Below are 20920 nucleotides of genomic sequence, written 5' to 3' on the forward strand. Positions count from 1 at the left end.
TAACATAAATGAGCATCACCAAATATTTAGACCCCAAAAATTATAAAACCTTGATATTCAACTAACATGAAGCTGAGTCATACAAGTAACACCATCCATAAGGAAGAAGCGATTTAGGAACTTCAGGTCCATTTGTAGGCCAACTCCACAACCACCATCAAGTATATGCATACAAGAGAGATAGGCTATTCCAGAAGCTACAAAATTATCCAATGATCAACTCCATAGCTAATCTACCTAAAGAAGATTGAAAACATGGATGATCGTTGGCCTAGAATAGTTGTGGACGAGGAATTTAACTAAAGGAAGAAAATGTGGATAAGTAGAACAACTAATTGCTAATCGAGTGGGACATCAATTTGCATGAGTGTCCTAACACCAACAAGGAAATAAAAAGTACATGGCAAAAAAATTCAATGTGAACAAAACAAATTAGATGAAAGCAAGCTTACTGCATCAAAAAATTTAACCCAACTTGGCAACATGATAAAAAACATATTTAAGAGCAACTATAAAGGGTAAAGGAAGTTGTTGATTGCATGATTGATATTGGATCATATTATTCTAGGTGTGAGACTGAGAAAAGGACTATTACTAAGAAAGTTGAGGAAGAGAGAACTTGAATATCTTATAGTAAGGGGGTGGTGGAAACAAAATGACATTTTATTAGAGAGTGCGTAGCTTATGAGGATATCTATACTTAGATCGAAAACAACTTGAAAATTAGTAGCTTCATGAACTGTTTGAGAAAGCAAAAAAATATCCTTACTCTATATGAAAACAACTTGAAAATTGATAGTCTTGGTGAACTATTTGAAAAAGCAAAGATAAGAGAGTAACTTTTTTATTAGAACCCATAATAAAAAGTCCGATATAAAATAAAATTGAAGACGTTAATCCCTTAGATTGCTTGATAAAATCTCTCATTCATTTATTCAAAGCTTTTCAAAGGGCTAATTGAGATCTTAATTTTTATTCGAATCTTAAAACTTTGAAGGGCCGAGCGAGAATTTGCCGGCAAACTAAAAACAGCTTATAAATAGAAGTAAGTGAGATCTGGATCGCAGACTTAACCCAACATGGAGTCTGTTTCTGGTGGCGTGGCGTACGGTCTCAAGTATCAGGTATGGACATCGCCTGGTATTAATGGGCAACTATTGTTAACTGTTACTTAACAATAAATATTGTGGTTACGCTGGGGTGCAGGCAAGGTGCATTGCCAATGTCACTGTGGATTCGCACAACACAACTTTCTTATTAGGGACTCTCTCTCCTCGCGATGACAACGAGGTTTGTTTCCTTTACCTTCTCTATAATATTGTACTGGGAGAAGACAAGACTCTGTTTTCTCTCATCTTTTGGTTTTAAGTGACCGATCAATAGCTTTGCATATCATTTTATTTCTGCCCGCAGACTCATATATGGGGTTAAATCCATTGATATAGTACTTTTTTCTTTCGCCCAAGCTGAATTGTCCACATAGTTTGCTCGAGTTTGATATGAGGTTGATGAGAAAGGAGTGCAACAACAAACGAAGTAACCAGACCCTATGCTCTGTTTTTGGCACCAACAATGTCAACTTTTGGACAAAATCACCATTGATGTATCCTTTAATATTGTTAATCTGTAGGCAATACCTATAAGTTAGAAGATTGAGTTAGACTGAATGGCCATGGAAGGGTCATAATTTAATCCTTCCAAGAATCTATCAAGCTGTCACAGTCATGTCAGCTGACTGGCTATGCATTATTACACATGATTTTGTTCGCTGGTTTGAGTGCTCAATTGATGATTGTTTGGGAAATCCAATTGCCGCAAACCAGAACGATTGCAAAAGAATAAGAAATACCAAAACTCAAATAAATAAAAAGGAAATGTTACTTGTGGATGTACGATTGATTGTAGGCTCAGGATGCTCTTGCATTAGACACCTTGAGTAAGTGATTTGTATGCTCAGTGCTCACAAATGCTTTGCTGAGTGATATGACCTCTCTTTAGGTTGGTAAACCAACCACCATGTACCCTTAAAGCATTGCTCGACTTTTGAAATCAACTTTTTATTGCTCCTTTCACTTCTACTAGTTCCAAAATTAAGAATCAGGACACACACCATCCCCTTTCACAAAACATCTTTTCTTTTGCACTTAAATGCTACCTGTAAATGCATCTCCTTTTACAAGTTCATCATCTCTAACATGATCTACATTCATTTATTCATGCTATTCTAATATTGACTCCGATTGTGATTTTCAACTATCACCATCAGTTCTCCTATCTCTACCATATTCACTACTGAAATCCGATATTGATATTTATAATTATGATACATTTTCTCCAAAGTTCCTAACATCGCATCTTCCGTCTCACCTTCGAATAGCATAACTTCCTGAACCAATTTGAACTTATTTTTGAGCAACTTTCAAGCTTTACTTTTCCCAGCGTACCCTATCTTGTTCTACTCTTAATAATCTTCTTTGTTTTGCAACCCCTTTCTTTAAATCTCACTAATGCATTTTCTGTGCCTTCTGCATTCAACTTCTCAAACAACTTTAACCATATGTATTTCATAAATCTAAAGTAGTTCAATCTCCTTTGGATTCTTTTCATTTGTCATAATTTGCCACATAAATTATAACTTCCTCCAACACTCCTCCTTCTAACTCCTCTCTCTCTTTAGCACTTTTCCATTTTTTGTCACTTGCACCTTTTCCAGCATCTGTATGATTTCCAATTTTTTATCCCATATATTACCTAACAAATCAATTTCAGTTTCTGCCTCTGCTTTTTTAACAAAATATCTTAACGCATTCCACCCTTCGTCATCATTCATCAAATCTTCGTAGTCATCATTCATCAAATCTTCATAATCAGCTTTCTTCAAACTGTAACTTCAACATTACTTTATATCCTTTATTACTACATTGCTAAGAATTCACAAGCATTCTATATTTTATTGCTCAACATCTATCACAAAGATTCATGTCTTCTTTTCTTTCTTCCTTGTCATCTTGATCTGTGGTATAAAGTAATATCTAATATTACTTTGCAACCATTTCCGTTCCATATTTAAAATAAATATTATTTCAATTTATGTCTTTGCTACCTTCGTATCTCCTACCTTTGTTACTGTGGTATGTACTATCACCTGCCTTTACTTCCAATTCCACTCAATCTTCTTTTGTACCCATTCTTACTTGACTTCTGTTCCTCAACTAGAGATTTATACATTCAGTTCTTTGATCATCCAACTTTTGTTGAACTTTGCCAATCGACTTATTTGCTTCCTCAATATGGTTTGCTTCTACCGTGGGCAATCAGACTATATTTAGTTCTCTTCGTATTTTCCTCTGCATACTCTCTATACAATCATCTTCAATAACCAATCTCAAGTTGCAACTTTCCTTCAGCATTTCCTTATAGCAACCTTCAACTATGCTATATTCCTCCTGTGCCATTCACTTCCGTTCAAATCCTTTTCCATAGCATTCTGCAACTCTGTACTGTGCTTTTTGATCACTTCCTAACTCACCATTATGCGACTGTCTTACTGCAAATTTCTTCCTCAATGCTTTATCTTTAGTTTTTATTTTACTTATATCTTCCCTTTCTGCAAACTATATATTCATCTATCCACATGGATCTTTTGGTTCTGCATCATGTTTTATGACTTTAATCTCCTAGTTTCTTGTTTAGCAATGGCTATACTTTCTTTCACGCTCAACATTTCGATATGAATTACTCCTGGTTAATTCCTTTTGACAACAACCTAAAATATATTTTCCCTATATTTCTTATCCAACATATATCGGTCATACTTTTGTTGTTAACATAAATTTCCTTCTCTTCAACGATATCAAACTTGCGGTTGTTTGAAAACAAACTTTTTGCTTCTCACAAGCTTTTGCAAACTTTTGCAACCCTTTTCAATGCTCAGTCTCCTATCTGTCAACAGCTCAAATTTTACTCTCTTCACTATATGGCTACACTCACCTTTCCAATCCTTCTTCATATCCTTCGTAGGGTAAATATATTCTGTATCTTTAGACCTAAAACTTCCACACAATCTTCCCATCTCTTATCTGTAATTGCTTTCTTCTCAATTCTCTTCATTTTCTTAACAGCTACTGTGTTATTTGCAACTCATCTTTGTGTTCTTTTACTTGAATATTTCCTTCTTCTACTTCATCCTTCACTTGTTTCACAGCAGCTTCATATTCCTCTCTTGCATTATAGAAATCACGTCTCTAATTTTCTTGGCTTCAATGTCTCCACTAACATCTCCTGCATTATTGCTATCTTTTCCAATCTTTCTTGTCATTACTTCTGTGCCTTCTGCAAGTCATCTTCTTCCATCTTCTTCTTTAGTCTTACTCTTACTCTTATTAATCCCCAAGTCTTCAGATCTACCTTCTATTAGACTAATTTTATTAGAAACATCAGATAATTGTTCGCAAATCATACCTTTCATATCTTCTTCTTTTGTCATCATCGTTCTTTCCAAAGAAGCATCTTGAATATCTGTATCATACATTTCATATCTTCTTTTGTCATCATCGTTCTTTCCAAAGAAACATCTTGAATATCCCAATCCTCTAATCCTTTGCCTTTCTCTAGCATGTTTACAATAACATTTATTTTTTTCCCTTCTTTACCTTATTCATATTCATCTGAACTAATAATATGACTTTCAGTTTCATCTGCTTCTTCAATACTCAATCTTCTTTTAAATTTCCCTATCATGTCAAACAATCCTTCCTTTTAATTTATTTTCAACATCAATAACTTCCTATTACCTAGACTTTTCTTACTTTTCTGCAATTTTTTGATCAATTTTCTGCTGTCTGCAAGTCAACTTGTCTTCAATTCTGCTTGATGTTGGTTCTTCTATCGCACAACCTCTATAACTCTTTGCACTACCGCACTTTGCATTACTTTGTCTGCAACATTAGTTTTCTTCCTCAAAGCTCTTGCCTTCTTCCATTCTTTTTTCGACTCACAATTACCTTTCCTTTGTCACCTTTTACTGGTAACTGCAACTTTTCTAATCTACCTAGTACATTTTGTTGAAGTTATAGCTATGGTCAGATCCTTCCCTTGGCCGACATAGCAAACATGATTGTCTTATTGGCCTATCGGCCTTAGACAATCATGAACCCGTGTATACTCTAGAAAAAGTGGGTAATATTCATTATGAAGCGGTTTTGTTTTAAGTCCTTAACTAAGCATCGGTTAAGACACACACCCGTCACCCACGGTTAGACACGTCTCCTCATTGATATTGTCCACCACCTCTTGATGAAGGATCACGTTGCCCTTGAAGAAGCCAACTCTTCATGAAGAGTCACCGTGGCATGTATAAGAGGGATGCTACCTCTTTCATTAAAAAAAAAAAGATACTCCAATCGTGTGGAAGATTTCCTACATGCAGTCCGTGTTTATCATCAGCAGATCGACTTTCATATATCTCAGATCGAATTAAATTATCATCAGCGAAATCATTCCTTAGGAGAGCGAATACACTACTTGGCAGATCGTATTATTCCTTGGCTGATCGAACACATTTTTCATAGGTTGGATACATTAATGCAGTGCGGACTGCATACACAGCTGTGCATTGTAAATTGATCTAAGCATATAGCTTCAAGCTGTGAAGCGATTCACATTGGCCTTTGTACTTGATCATTGTAAAAGCATCTTGCTGTTCATATTTGATATATATATAGAGAGAGATAATTTCGTGCTTGGGGGAGACGATAACCTTAGATCGTCTATGGTTGGGAGGGCAACAATGATCTGAATCATTGCCCGTGGTTAATCGAGCACACCCTATGATTACTGTGCATGGTCATCTTCTTGTGATACTAGTATTGTAATGAAATTCAACAAGAGGGATGCTACTCTCCATACATTGTCTCATAAAATGTGAAATTCATCACATTTTCTCCCTTTATCCATTTCTTTTCTTGAATTCTTTCCAAATTTATATTTTAACTCCAGACTTCTGTTGACGTGGCTAAAGTCGTATCGCTACAACTCTATCTGGCCAACGCAGAATAGAATTTACTTGCTGAGTATCCTAGTCTCTCTTGAAATAAGGAAATCCCTAATGCTGTTTTAGTTGATCAAAGGGGACGACCTCAAGGTTCCAAATGTCAGGTCATGACTGCGGGATAGCTCAACAGTCGATGTGTTTTACTGGGAGCACAAGGGGCCTTACGTCTTGCAACAAGCTGGTCATCATCTGATTCTTGAACTGGGAAATAAAAGCAAAGAAGAAGAGGTTAAGAGACCTAAAATTAACAAGACTGGTATGTGGGTAGACGGATTCAACTTAACCAATCCCTGCTTGGCCAGAATAACTCACAACCTCACAAGAATGGTGCAATCTTCAAGGGGACTTACTGCAGGTGCATGGCTAAGCACCCAATTCTGGCGCAACTCAAACGAACACCTGCAATTGAACTAAACACAATTTTAAAGGTGCAGACTAACCATACACAGGGATACACAATCAGTATAACCCCAATGGTATGAACTCGAATCCATCAAATACCTGCATACCAAAAAGGATCTATCTAAACTTGCTGAAAGAAACCATGCAAACAAAATAAAACCAAGATGATAAACACCAAATCAGTGTCCATATATTGATTTCAGCTGCTATTACAACAATTTATGCAGTAGTTCTACTCTATTCCTAACTACTAAAATCTAACTTTCTACAAAAACTCTAACCATCTAATTAGAATCTAACAATCTAACTGTCTAACTCTAAAAAAATCTAACCCTAAAAAAAAATCTAACCCTTTACAAGAGAAAGGCCCCTGCCTTTTATAGAATTTACAATTTAAATCAGAGGCCAGGATTGACTGCATCCAACAGTCTTGATCTGCCTTCTAGAACCTGGCAGCCTTAGCCCATGCCCATTCAATCCTCAGTTATCCCTTCAACCACATTTCCAACTATGTACAACTATTTGGCATTAATTCGGTCAATCCAGTAATTGAACATAATTGGTCCGTGTCCCTTTGTTTTGAATACATTAGGTAGGGCCCACAGGCAGCTTTTACATTTAAACAACTCAGTTTTTCAAACTAATTTTTTGGAATTTCTTCCAGTTGTGCGTTTCTGAGAATGCATATTTGTAGCATTCTGTGTGCTCTTTGTCTTTGGTCTGGCTGGGACTTCAACTTGCGGTTCAGGTTTTCGCTTTAGCTCTTCTCGACGTTGTCCTGCAAACAATCAATTTTAACTTGGATTAATCATTTTTGAAAAAATAAATAAATTATTTTAACAATTATATTTAACTTTCAAACGTCCCTTGCAAAATTAGGGTTTGAAGATCTGAATGGCGACTTTAATTTTCTCTTTAAAAAGATGTAAAGTGTTGAATGTTAAGTGATCCTAGATTTTGTTTCAGTGTAAGCCTTTTGAGCGTTAACTTGTTTTGAAAGTCCTTGTCAGTGATATTTAAGTGCCTTAGTGTTTTAAGGACCTTTAGGGGTTGTTTTCTCGCTCCTAGGAGGTTATTCAAGTTGAATTTGCACTTTATCCTGATAGGTTTCCTTTTATTTCGTTCAAATTTTGGTGAATTTGCCTAAGTCTAAATGTGTTTTATTGAAAATTCCGTGTGTCTAGATGATTTTGAGTGGTTAAATTATTAAATTCCTGATGAAATCCATGTTTTAAGGGTCAAAACGTCAAAATTCTTGATGTTAGGTGCTTTTGCCTCACATTACCGATGACCCATGATTTTCCCCCACTCAAAATCCTGATGGGAGAAGAATTTCCAGTGGATTTCCGATGGACCTCTTTTTTTCCCATTTAGATTCTTGATGCAAGGTGATTTTCCACCAGGAGGGCAAAATTTTGGCTAAGTATTGGGAAATCCTCCTGATGACCCACATTTTTCCCCTGGAAGTGCAGATGACCTTAATGTGGATGAAGTTCATGTTCCTGATGCCGATCGATTTTCCACCAAAGCAGTTAATCATTGAATTTTGAGGATTTTTGGTTGGATGATGATTCCTGATGATGGGCGAATTTCCCCAAGTGCATTATGATGAAATTTTGTCTAGATAATTATCCAGATAGGGGTCGATTTTCCCTCAAGGTGATTTTTTGAGCTAAGTGACAAAATTAAGTTGGAATTTTCATTCCAGATGGATGGCGATTTTCCCCTAGAGACTTTTGTGCAAGTTTGATGGAATTTTGATTGGGAATTTTATCCCAATAAGGGGTGATTTTTCCCCATGTGCATAATTTTTTATGTGGTCGATAATAATATTATTGATTTTATTATATAAGAAAAAGATACATAGAGATAAAAACATAGCATCAATTGCAGCTCCAAACAACTATAAACTACCCATGAGTCCAGAAGCTCACCAAAACAACCACCTAAAACTACCTAAGCCCCCCTTACAAGACAAATACTTGTCTTTCCATTTAGATATAACTACCCTAAACCAAAAAGGACTATATATTCAGTCCATCAATTACAGCCAAAACAAAACAAAATCCCCTACTTACATTTGTAAAAGAGATTGACAGAGTCGCTTAAGTTTAACATTGTTTCTGAGAACCATCTTACACAATAAACATTGATGTTCATAAAGGATAACTGCTAAAGTCAAAATGTAGAAAGAGACAAAAAACCTCCGCCATCTTGCCTTTATTTGAATTTTTCATGTGTTCCGTCCCTCTTTGTGAACCTAAGATCTCAAGCTCCACCATGATGCCTAACGTCTTGCCGCACCTTGCCCCTGTTCCTCGATTGACCCCGTCTCGCACCCGCACTTGGCCATGCACACATCAGTTCATTCTCCTCCTGCTCATGCCATCGAATGATTGTTTTGAGATCTTCCTAGGCCCTTGCAATTTCCAATTTGTAAGCCTCTTTATCCACCTTGCCCTCCCACCTTACAAAGTGAACTATTCCAAACTCCGCCGCCTCCACACTATCTTCAATCCCTTCAGAGATATCCGACCCTACTCTTGGAATCGCCCATTCTAATATGGAATTTAGACCTTCAAAAATCTCCTCCTCAAAGAGTGAAATTGCAACCCATTTGACCACTTTGGTGTCTTCACTCAACTCTAGACCCCAAGCTATTATCATGGAGATGATATCCAGATTTACCCGCCATCGCTGTTTGTTCTCCATGAATAAATAGCACAAGACCCCTAAAGCAGCATTCGCCGCCTCCTCTTCCTTGAGTTTGAGAAGCCCCTGCATTCTCTCCTTGCTCACCGGCCCTTTAAAACCCTTTTGCTGCTTCTTGGTGTTAATTATGAAATTAGCTTCCATAGCTTCCCTTTCTCGCCAAATTTTTCACTGCTCTGCTTTGTAAAACGAAAAAACTTCTATATGTGTTAAAAAACACAACACCCTGCCTTTAAACACGACTTAGGCACAATGCTCATCGAAGGAATGATCGTATATCTGCAGGTTACACATATAAAATCTGCAACCTTTCAAATCGTCGTCCTCCTTGGCAAATAAAGAATCTTCAATAGCTATTCGCACGCTCGAAATCCATCCCCTTATTCATTTATGAATAATGTAATCTACAACTAGCCTTCAAACTATCACGACATCCATCATTTATGAGCCTTCCAAACTATCCCGCCGTCTTTTTATGATGCCATCATTTATTACAATCTGTCCAATCAACAGTTCACTATGAGAGCTCCAAACATCCTAAAAACACTCCAGAATATCAAATTTTTATCGCAGTTAGCCTCATTGTGAAGTAAAGTTCCCATAATGGAAAAACCAAGTTTAAACTAAAACTTCCCCAAGCTAAAACCATCTTTCCTTATAAAAATCATCGCTTTTTGGCCTTGAAAAGAAACCACAAATACATTCTAAAACTAAAAGATCCCGACATCTGCAAAGTCTTCCTCTAACTTAAGAAAGCATTCAAAATCTTCTAGTCTCAAATCCCCTCGTGTTCAAAACTGAGAGCCCATTTTGAAAGAATATCTGCCCCCTTATTTCCCTCTCTTTTGATGTGACTCACCTGAAAATGTTTAAAATTTTTCAATTCATCTAAGATCAAAGAAATATATCCCTACAAGTGCCATGCATTTATTGCCCCTTTTTTAATAGCTTGAATTATTACCAATGAGTCCCCTTCTAAATGTATATTTTTAACACCTGCTTATCGAGTTGTCCTGATCGCTATAAGCGCCGCATTGGCTTCAGCCTTGTTATTGGTTCCAGACTTAATTCTCATGGCTCCACATTTAACAATCTCACTCTTCTCATTTCTTATAACAAATCCCACCCTAGAGGGTCTGGGGTTAATTTTAGCTGCCCCATCAAAGTTAACCTTATGCCAACCTACAGCAGGGGGTTTCCAATCTGCACTTAACTGATCCTGTTTACTATTATTCTTCACAGTCCAAGCCCCATGTCTTATCTTGATGCTTGGCCACATCTTTTGGATCCTTTCATCCTCCAAAGTGAAAGGCAAAGCAACCGAATGAGGTTGCGAAGCTGCAGCCCCAACTACTTCCTCAATTGCTAAATTTATTCTATCCTTTAGCCTTCTATCCTCCTGCCATTTGTCCATGAAAATTCTGCGGTTTCTCTCTTTCCATATTTCCTGGATTAATAATGAGGGGCTCGAAAACCATATACTTGAAAATGAGGATTTTCTTGTTGGAGTTGGCCAACTTTCAAAACCCCTTTAAGAGTATTTTGCATTGGACCATACCAATACAATTTTTCTGTCAGATTGGCCCAATGCCTTGAGGCAACTTCACATTGTAAAAGAAGGTGATCAACAGATTCTTTAGCGCCCCCACACATCACACACTTGGATGGGCCAGCAAAACCAAGACGTTTCCTCCTTTCCCCAGTCAAAATCCTACCTTTTACAACTAACTAGGCGAAAACACCCGCTTTAGGCAAACAATTCTTATTCCAAAACAGTTCCTTAGCCTTCGAGGCCTTAATATCCCTCCCTTCCAAAAACTGATAACCCAATTTAACTGAATAATTCCCATCTCGAGCCCCACACCAAATAACTTTGTCCTCATTACTAGTCAAAAGTAATTTCCACTTATCCAGCACCTCCTTTAAAAGATTTTGCTGCTGTTCTGAAAGCCCTGTAGTTGCAAAATCCTTCCAGACCCATTCAACCCCAAGAGTCCCTTCCTTGGTCATCATATAATCCCTAACTCTTTCCCCCCATAAGGGCACTAGATGCTCTTTGATCCCCTGCAATTCATCAATCTCTTTCAAAGTTGTCAAACCCGATCAAGAATCCTCCCAAAATTTAGCTTTTGCTCCATTGCCAATCTGCTTGAGATATGATCAGTAATAACCCTCCTGCAACTTATAATGAAGTTCCATATAGCTGACCCTTTTGGCGGCTTTTAGATTGTGAAAATTCGATGGTCTTCCATGGAGTCTAGATACTTTGCTCTCATAACTCTGACCCAAAGCTGATTTGGATTGGAATAGAGGTTCCAAACCAATTTGGCTCCAAGGGCCTCATTCATTAAATGCCAGTCTCTTAAGCCAGCCCCACCCTTGTTCCTGGACTTACAAATTTTATCCCAAGTTATTAATGGGATTTTGTCCTGCTCATTAGCTCCATTCCAAATTTTTTTTCTCATCTTATGGTTAATAATCTTAATGACCTTACTAGGAATCTTCAAACACATCATAGAGTAAATTGGAATGACAAAAATAACAGACCTTAACATTAAAATCCTTCCAGTTGAAGAAAGCCACCTACTTTTCCATCCATCCATTTTGTTTAAACAACTATCTATAAGGCCCTTCCATAAATCTGATTTGCTGGCGCCACCAAAAAATGGAATGTCAAGATATTTGCCCGACATATTACCAATTCTCATGCCAAGAATCCTATATATCTCCCTTTGTTTTGCTGGATCAGTATTGAAAAAGAAAATTTCTGATTTATGCCAATTAACTCTCTGCCCCGAGGCCTGTTCATAATCATCTAAGGTTCGCTTTATCACCTTAGCTTCTTGACCGGAAGCCTCTCCAACAAGGAATGTGTCGTCAGCAAATTGTAAATGGGTAAGGGGCTCAACGCTATCGGTACATTTTACACCCTTCCAAACACCTTCACCACCTTTCTTTGAGATCAGCCTTCCAAGCACTTCTGCCGTTATAATGAATAGGAAAGGAGATAATGGATCCCCTTGTCAAATCCCCTTCGTAGATTTAAAGAATCCTTGTGGACTGCCATTAACAAGAACCGAAAAACGTGGGGAGTTGATACAACTTCTCACCCATGATATCCTATCATTAGAGAAACCAAATCTAGACAACACCTGTAAAAGAAAGCCTTTGTTAACCTCATCATATGCTTTCCTAATATCAACTTTAACCATCATTTTTTCAGTGTTTGCCAATCTAATAGAGTGGATGGCCTCATGTGCAAGGATTATGCCTTCATAAATGGATCTCCCTAGGGCAAAGCCGCTCTGTTCATTATAGATCACCGAATCCAATACCACTTTGAGCCTATTAGATATGACCTTAGAAATTATCTTGTAAATTGTGTTACACAAGGATATTGGTTTGAAATCATCAAAGGAGTTAATTGCCGTCTTCTTGGGGATCAAGGCAATAAAAGTATTGTTAAAATCTTTTAGAATAAACCCCCTTCTTCTAGACTCCTCCACCACATCCACTATATCCACAGCCAAGAGGTTCCAAAACTTTTGATAAGAATAGAGCTGAAAAACCATTCGGACCTGCAGATTTATCCGCCCCAAGACTGAAAACTACCTACCTCACTTCCTCCTGTGAGATAGCCTCCATTAGCATTTTATTATGCTCTTCCTTGATACATGAGGGGACGACATCCAAAATGGGATGTGGAGCTTCAATATGTCCCTCCCCTCCATTATAAATATTTGAGAAGAAGCTCACCGCCTCCAAGTAAATTTGATCAGCCTCTAAGAGTAAATCTCCATTTTCATTCTTAATTGTGAAAATCTTATTATGCGTCCTCCTAACTTTGACTGAAGTGTGAAAAAATTTCGTATTTCTATCACCATCTTTAAGCCAAGTCTCCCTTGATTTTTGTCGCCAAAGCAGTTCTTCCTTGGCTAGAGTTTCATAATATAGCTTATTTAAAACCTTCTCTTTTTCATAGGCTTCTTCGTCCATACCCTGAGAAATGATTTGCTCATGCAACACTTTTAGCTCACCTTCTAACCTTAGCTTCTCACTAAAAATATTTCTAAAGGACTCTCTATTCCATCTTTTGATCTGTTCTTTTATAAATTGAAGCTTTTTGAAGAAAATTAACGCTTTGTTTCCCGTTACCTCAGGAGCTTGACGCCACCAAGAATACACACAATCTCTAAAGTTGTTATCTCTCAGCCACACTTGAAAGGACATCCATTCGGAGCTGAATCATCTTGTATTCTGAGACAAATTGGGTAGTGATCTGAACCTGTGATAGCTAGAATCTCAACAATGCAAGTCCAATGTGTGTTAGACCAATCCCCAACAATGAAAAAACGGTCAAGCCGCTCAGCTATGTTTAAAAAACCATTCCTATTGGTCCAGGTGAAGTCTCTCGATCTGAAAGGGAGCTCAATCAGACCATTGTCCAGCACAAAGGCATTGAAATCCTTGTGACTTTGACCATTCCAACCTATCCCCCTCATTTTGTCTGACGGGCGAAGAAGAGCATTAGAATCTCCACCAATGATAAACAAATTTTCCTCATCTTGTCTCAAAATGATCGAAAGGTCGCTCCATAACTGTTTCTTTTGATCAGAATTGCTAGGGCCATAAACATTTAAAACATAGAAACTTGTATGAATTGGTTTTGAGAAAATTTTAACCAGCTGCCACCATCTGTCATGCCTAACCACTTCAACCTCTACAACTGAGGCTCTCCATAAGACAACCAATCCCCTCGAGGCTCCTTGAGCTTCAACTAGATGACAGTTCCAACTCGGAAATCTCCTAGCAACTGAGTCAGTGTCCTCCACTTTGATTTTGGTCTCGTGTATCAAAACTAAATCCAGCCTCGCTTGATCAAGACATCTCTTGATCAGGTGAATCTTGTCAGGGGCATTGCAGCCCCTGACATTCCACGATATGGCTCTCATTGCTTCCTGGAAGAGGCATAACCTCTTCCCGATCTCAATTTGCTTTGACCAGTAGCCTTGCCCGCCATTTGTAACTTAACTCTATTGCATTTAGCTCCCCGCTTCCCCTTCTCTCCAATCTTGACTTTGGCTTGGAGGGAGGGTGTCTGTTCCAAAGTTCTCTTCTCCGAATTCCCTGCACATGCTAGCAATCCCAGATCATCCTCCTCTTCTCGTACAAACATAGAAACACCCTCCATGTCTGAATTTGAAGAATTACCGACGCTATCCTGCAAACCCTCAAAAGAGATATTCAGATTTCTAATAGGAGAGATCTGTATATCCTTAAAAATCGGATCTTCTTCTGCCATATCGGAAACATCTAACTGTAGATTCTGGTCTGAATCTTTAAAAATCTGATCTTGTGAAGAATTTTGGGTCATATTTTTAGAAACCATCCTTAAAGCTGGAATTTGAAGTGCTTCTACAACATCAAAAGCTTCCTTGTTATCCTTATCTGAATCCTTCCGCTCTGGCCCCTCATTGGTAACGTTTCGATCTTTTCTACAGGGATTTCACTATCTATAGACCCTCTCTCCACTTTCCTACCATCTCCCATTATTTCTGAATCAGAGATCTTTTCCCATCCTTGACGTTGTGCCTCATACTCTAAGAATCTCTTGTCCATATCAGAATCCACAGTTCCAGAAATGTCTTTCTCAGGTTCAAAACTTGAAGAGTAAGTGTCACATTCAAAGATTTCGTCTATAACACTCTTTTGGACACCACCTCCCAGACTAATTAGGTCAGAACTGTCCCTATAAGCCTTCCCTTTAAAAGAATGTAGCACTTCCCAATCCATCTCATTCCATTGCTTCTCCCATTGAAGTCCTTCTAAAAGTTTTATGATTTCTTCTACTAAGTGATTTTGAATAGTTTGCTTGCCTTTATCCCCTTCTGCACATCCCACCAAGGTGAGACACAACCTTACATTTCGAGCAAGATTCAATTTCTTCTTCAAGCATAATCTTTTGCTTCCAAACTCCTGATTCCTAATTTAATTTCAATAATATCAGGGAGAATATGAATCGTTTGCCAATTAATACATATTCTTGTAAACATACTTAGAGAATTCTTATCAACAACTTCCTCCGCCATTGCAAACTCCCCAAGTCTATTGCCTATCCTCTTTAGGGTTTTTCCATGTCCTTATATTCTTGTGGTAAATCAGGAAGTTTCAACCAGATCAGAACTATGTTAGAAAACTCTTCTTGAGGATTGAAATTAGGTTTCCATGGTTTAAATAAAAAACCCTTTCCCTCAATAAAAAAGGGTCCGCTATTTAGGATCCAATCTCTATCATGCATCGAAGGACATATAACTAGAAAAACACCATTTGCTGTTGTTTTAAGTTCTATATTCTCACCCCATTGCTCATTACACCAAGATTGAATTTTGTGAAAGGTAGGCCAAATGCCCCCCACTTCATAAAAAAAGCCTTATCTTGGGAAAGGCAGGTTAAATACCCCCCAGAGAAACAACTTGATTGTATTTAGAGTTAGGGTTTACCTCTAAAACCTTTGCCGCTTCCGTCGAAGGTTTAGGGTGCCAAAATTTCCCTTGCACAGATTGGAAATCCACTCTCGAATTATTCTGCATAGCTCGATATCCATCAAACCTGTTCCCTTGTCACGCGCACAAAGGCCTATATTCCGATTCGCCCTTCCTTTTCCAGTGATTAGGGTTCATCAGAGCCTTCCATGACCAATTCGATTGACTGTAGCTATTTTTGGAATCACTGAACTGGGATTTGTTAGGTCTTCCGTTCAATGACCACCTATGTTCTGCTCTTCCACTGTAGCGAAACCCTTCATGCCGCTTGAAACCAGGCCACGAATGCTTCTCCGCCATCCCCAAAACCCTAGCTCGGGTTTGATATATGCTCCTTTCAATTTTTAAAAGGGTTTATGGTAACACTAGTGAGAATCGAACCAAAGTTGATGGGTAGCACCGGGATCATTAGCCTAACACTACGCTTCATGACTCGCCTTCACACCAACTCGGCTACACATGCACCCTTATGTGCATAATTTTAATATTTTAATGATTTTTATTTGGATTTTTAATCCAAATGTGGGGCGATTTTCCCCTAGGGGGTTAAACAAATTAAATTTTGAAAATTTTAAAATAAATCAGCCCCAAATTTAATTATTTTTGCAATGGTTGACGATTATTTAAAAATAAAAAATGATTAATAAATGACTTGCAATAAACATTTAATGATTTACACCTTCTAGAAGCAAATCGATTTTCCCCAGGCAAGTATGAAGGCAAAGTTTTATCCCACATTGCTTGTGTGGTGAAAACTCAAGGCAAAAGCAAGTTTAAATGAGGAAGGCCAGCAATAAAATAATATTATACTTGCTGATGTGACTGATGTTTGATTGCTAAGTGGCTGATTTGGACGATTTTCTCCAGCTGGGCAATTTTTGTGAAGTGTCCATTGGACACCATTGGAGCTGAAGTTTGCATTTGGAGGTTATTTTCTGCCTATTCCCAGCTGGGTGATATTTTTGGGAAGCCATTGAAGCAGCTTAGAGGGCGATTTTTCAGACTTGGGCGATTTTGGTGAAGTGGCGCCATGGTTGAAGTTGGGCGATTTTGATTGGGGAGGCCATTTTTGACGATTTTCATTGTTGATGCCAAATTTCCTTGGCGTTAGTTGGCTGTTATTGTTCTCAGACCTGATTTTGCTGCCATTTCTAGAAGTTATTCTACCTCCATTGTTGACTGGGAAGCACATTTTCAGATCTACATTTCATTCCCAAAAACTTTCCACTAAGGCGATTTTGATTAAGGGCTTTTTGGAGGCGTCTTTTGTGCATTTTTGGGGGCTGCCATTGTTGTTGCAGGTCTGAGACACCATTGCTGTAGGCTGTCAGAAAATTTTCCATTTCCAGCCACCTCCTAGCTTGGGCGATTTCATTTGGAAGGCATTTTTATGTCATTTTCTGGGTTTATTATCGCTATTTAGGGAGCTGGTAAGTCTGAAACTCCCATTTTCAGACTTGTCTTTAGACTAACTTTCTTTTACCAGCCCTACATTCATGCCTAGAATTGATTGTTTTCACCTTGGGAAAATTGTTTCCATCAATTATTTGCATTGTAGGTGACTGCAACATGATTTATGTGACTAATTTTTAGATGTTGCAGATTGTCTTCAGACTTACGGGCAGCCATTAGAGAGTTTGGAAAGGTGTCTTCAAACATTTTTGAAGTGAAAATCAGACTTTTTAACCTTCCTAAGACATTTCCAGATCTAGTATACTCATTTGGACTTTAATTTACATAATTTTCTGAGTATATGCAGATTTCTTCAGACCTAGTTTTACATATCAGACCTTAGTTAAGTCTGAAAATGGTGAATTTTAAGGGTTTTGTGAGGGTTTTACACCCTAGTCTTGTTACATTTGAGTTCTATTTTCAGAATTTGTTAGGAATTTGGATATAACTTCTGATGTTCATCCCTAAAATTGTCTAAATCATTAGAAATCAGAACACTTTTAATTCTGAAAATAATTATCAGGATGATTATTCTTGAAGTTATTGACTTCCAATTTCGTACAGGTACAATGTCAAAATCCGGAATTGGAGTTCGGAAGGAGTAGCAAAAGATAGTTCTGGAGGGATTCTATCCAGAATCCAAATTGTCATCCAAATGGAAGGAGATCACATATACAAATATGCACTTCCTGAACATGGAGCGGATGTGGCAGAGGATGTTCGAAACAAGAGACCAGATCCCCTCCTACCTATGCAAACATCAGAAGGAGTGGTATCTATCATGCCGTTGTATTTCCACAATCCATACAGTGCAGCGAGTTGATCTTGGAGTGCGCAAGACACTACGATCCTCTCTCCCGAATGATCAAGACTCCCAAGGGCGTGACCATTGCCTACCTTGCTGAGGACGCCGTTGCTGAAGTGTTTGGAATCCCACGCAGTGCAAACATGAAGAATAGAATGAAGGATAAGTATGAGGCAAAGTACAAAGCTAAGACGAATGCATGCAAGTCTATAGTGAATAATGAGTGGATGATTGAGACCAGACCTCATCATTCCAAGGCACCCAAGACACTCATGTGCATAGATTTGAAGGAGGAATATAGCGACTTGGTATTCCTACTGAACCGAGTGATGGGGATGCCACAAGGAGCATTATATGATGAATGGATGTTTTATTTTATCCAGGATTGTCTGAGAGGAACAGTGATCAATTGGTCAAAAATCATAAGTGACAATCTAGATTTTCAGCTGAGAAATGTGGAGAGGTCCAAGTCATTTGCCATGACTTCCTACCTTGTGTATATACTTGCGAGGTTTGTCACATACAAGGGATTGGTATGCAGAGGTGAAGTCGGGAATGGACAAGGGTAGTACAAGAGTTATGAATGCTATCCACAGTTGAATATGAAAAGAATTGAAGATTATAGGAGGGTGAATGATGCATTCACCATGTACATTACAAGGATGTTGCAAGGTGGAATCCATAGGAGGTTGTCCAAAGAGGCAACGAAATTAATAGAGCAATATGGATCATGGTACATACAGTTTCCCACTTTCACATACCTAAGGATTCAGGGATTTCAGTCCGAACCATACAAGCTTCCTAGGTATCCTATAGATAGAATGATCCTATTGGAAATGGTGAGACAACTTCTGGAATTTGATTTCATCCAGAAGGAGAAGCATAGAACGGGGATGACCTTCGTTCTTGTCCTTTTGTTGGTAGAGCAAGAAGCAAAATGCCATTGCTCTTTCTTTGATTGAGGCTGAGTATTGAGGGGTTGTCATTGCCACCATTGAGGCTATTTGGATACAAAATATCCTCACTAAACATGGTATCATTTTTCAGAAGCCATCGCTCATCTATCGTAACAACCAGAGTGCCATCTAAATCTCAAAGAACCTTGTCCATCATTAGAGGACCAAACACATTGAGATTCATATGCATTTTCTTTGGGAGTTATTTAGGAGGTAAATTGATTTGTGGTATTGTCTTACAATAGAGCAGGTTGCAGACATCTTCATCAAAACCTTTACTAAGAGCAAATTTGTTCATCTTCAGTCTCTCTTAGGGGTGTGGAAAATCTCTTCTGGGGAGTCTCTTAAACCTTCTTCATTCCTCTTGTTATGGGAGATCTTTTGTAAATTGGTACCTCATTAGGCCTTGTAGCTGAGACCCATGTTTGTCTACATTACCCCTAAGTTGCACTTAAGGGGAGGTGTTAGTGTGAATAGGGTACTTTATCTAACTAGTTATCCACTTAGGTCCTTTTCACACCTTATCACTTATGTTTAATGAAGGCACAAATATGATACTTATCACTTTATGACTCATCATAAGATTAAGACACGTTATAATCTTATGATATCCTATCTCTCACCTTGGCCCCTATAACCAAGGGGTTCCCTTTGTAATCTCAATCTCATATTCTAGTTTGTCATCCCTTTTACTTCTTAAGTGACTTTTTCACTTAAAACTTCACCAAAACTTAAGTAATTTAGGGCTATTTAATAATTTATTAGTACCCAATTAAAGATTAGTTTCCAAAATAATTATTTAAATTTCCATATATGTTATCTACGACCTAAGTTGTTGCATATTAATATACTTGTGGATTCAGAAAATATCTAACAAAATTCCCTAAGAATGAGTTTAGCAAGGGGCTTCAGATGTTTCCCATGTGTTTTCCTTAGAATCAGTTGAGGTCACTTGGCCCAAGTATGTCAATATTTTGCCGACAAAATTGTTTTTATAAACTGACTAAATCTAAATTACTAGTTTCTCATTTTATGGTCGTACATGACCTAATATCTCTGAATGCAAATGGAAATATAACCCCTGCATTGTGGATATTGAAAGGTCATTTCTTTCAAACAATCTAACAAAATCTTATGAGTTTCGAAAACCTGTAATTATAGGCTAACTTTCTAGCTGTGGTGTTTCACAACACAAGGGAAACTACTTTTTGGATTACCATCGCAAGGATAATTTATTATTCTACTCTTTTGGATTTGATGACGACTTGATCTATAAGTATCATCTTTTTCAAGAAATTATCTTAGTGTATGATTGTATCTTACATAATGTTGCTTATGGATATTGTAATTTTTATGTCATGGAGTATCAAACAGAATTAGTTTCATAGAAAAACAATCGCAACTTTTTGGTACCTTGGTTTTGGTAGTAATCATGTTGAGTTTCAGAATAGCTTATGTAAATTTTGGGCTTCAGTTATTGTTTTATACACTCAACTAGTGATTTCATTATTTTTTTTTGAAACACATGGTTTTCTAAGACGTTTAGAAAGGGAAAATGTCTTATTTGGATCACAATATGATAGGGCAGATGACCACAATCACACACTTGTTGAAGTTATTTTCTGTTGCTTGTTTCATTTTTTATAATGCTTATTATTGATGCAGGTCCATTTAATCCAGATTTCACCATTTGGTACAGAACTCACATGTGAAGGACTATATTCACATCCACACGAGATCTGGGATCTTGCTTCTTGCCCGTTTGATCGTCATGTTTTTTCAACAGTTTATGCATCAGGTATGATGGATTTTTTTGCACTTGAGGTTGCATATAATTTCTTTGTGGGAATTTTTTTCTCCTTTCCCTTGGAACTTGAGACTTGGGACTATAGTGGGTGAGTCAAATTGTTGAAATTCATTATGGATTTCAATAAATAGTAAAGTTCATATGCAGAATATGATTCACATTTGGATATAGAGCAAAATTCTAAATACGTCC

General features: G+C 37.7%; 1 protein-coding gene across 2 annotated transcripts in view; it reads left to right on the top strand.

Moving 5' to 3' along the window:
• Positions 1-923: 923 nt before the first annotated feature.
• Positions 924-20920, top strand: part of LOC131067462 (WD repeat-containing protein DWA2) — a 201723-nt gene continuing 181726 nt past the window's right edge. Inside the window, exons 1-3 of one of the 2 annotated variants that reach the window (XM_058002485.2) lie at positions 924-1124; positions 1207-1290; positions 20587-20719. In XM_058002485.2, coding sequence (XP_057858468.2) covers positions 1080-1124; positions 1207-1290; positions 20587-20719 — 262 coding nt within the window. In that variant the 5' untranslated portion in view covers positions 924-1079. The remainder of the gene's footprint in view (positions 1125-1206; positions 1291-20586; positions 20720-20920) is intronic. The other variant, XM_058002484.2, reaches the window with a different exon arrangement.

The sequence above is a fragment of the Cryptomeria japonica genome, chromosome 3 (genome assembly GCF_030272615.1).
Source record: "Cryptomeria japonica chromosome 3, Sugi_1.0, whole genome shotgun sequence".
Classification (NCBI taxonomy): Eukaryota; Viridiplantae; Streptophyta; class Pinopsida; order Cupressales; family Cupressaceae; genus Cryptomeria; species Cryptomeria japonica.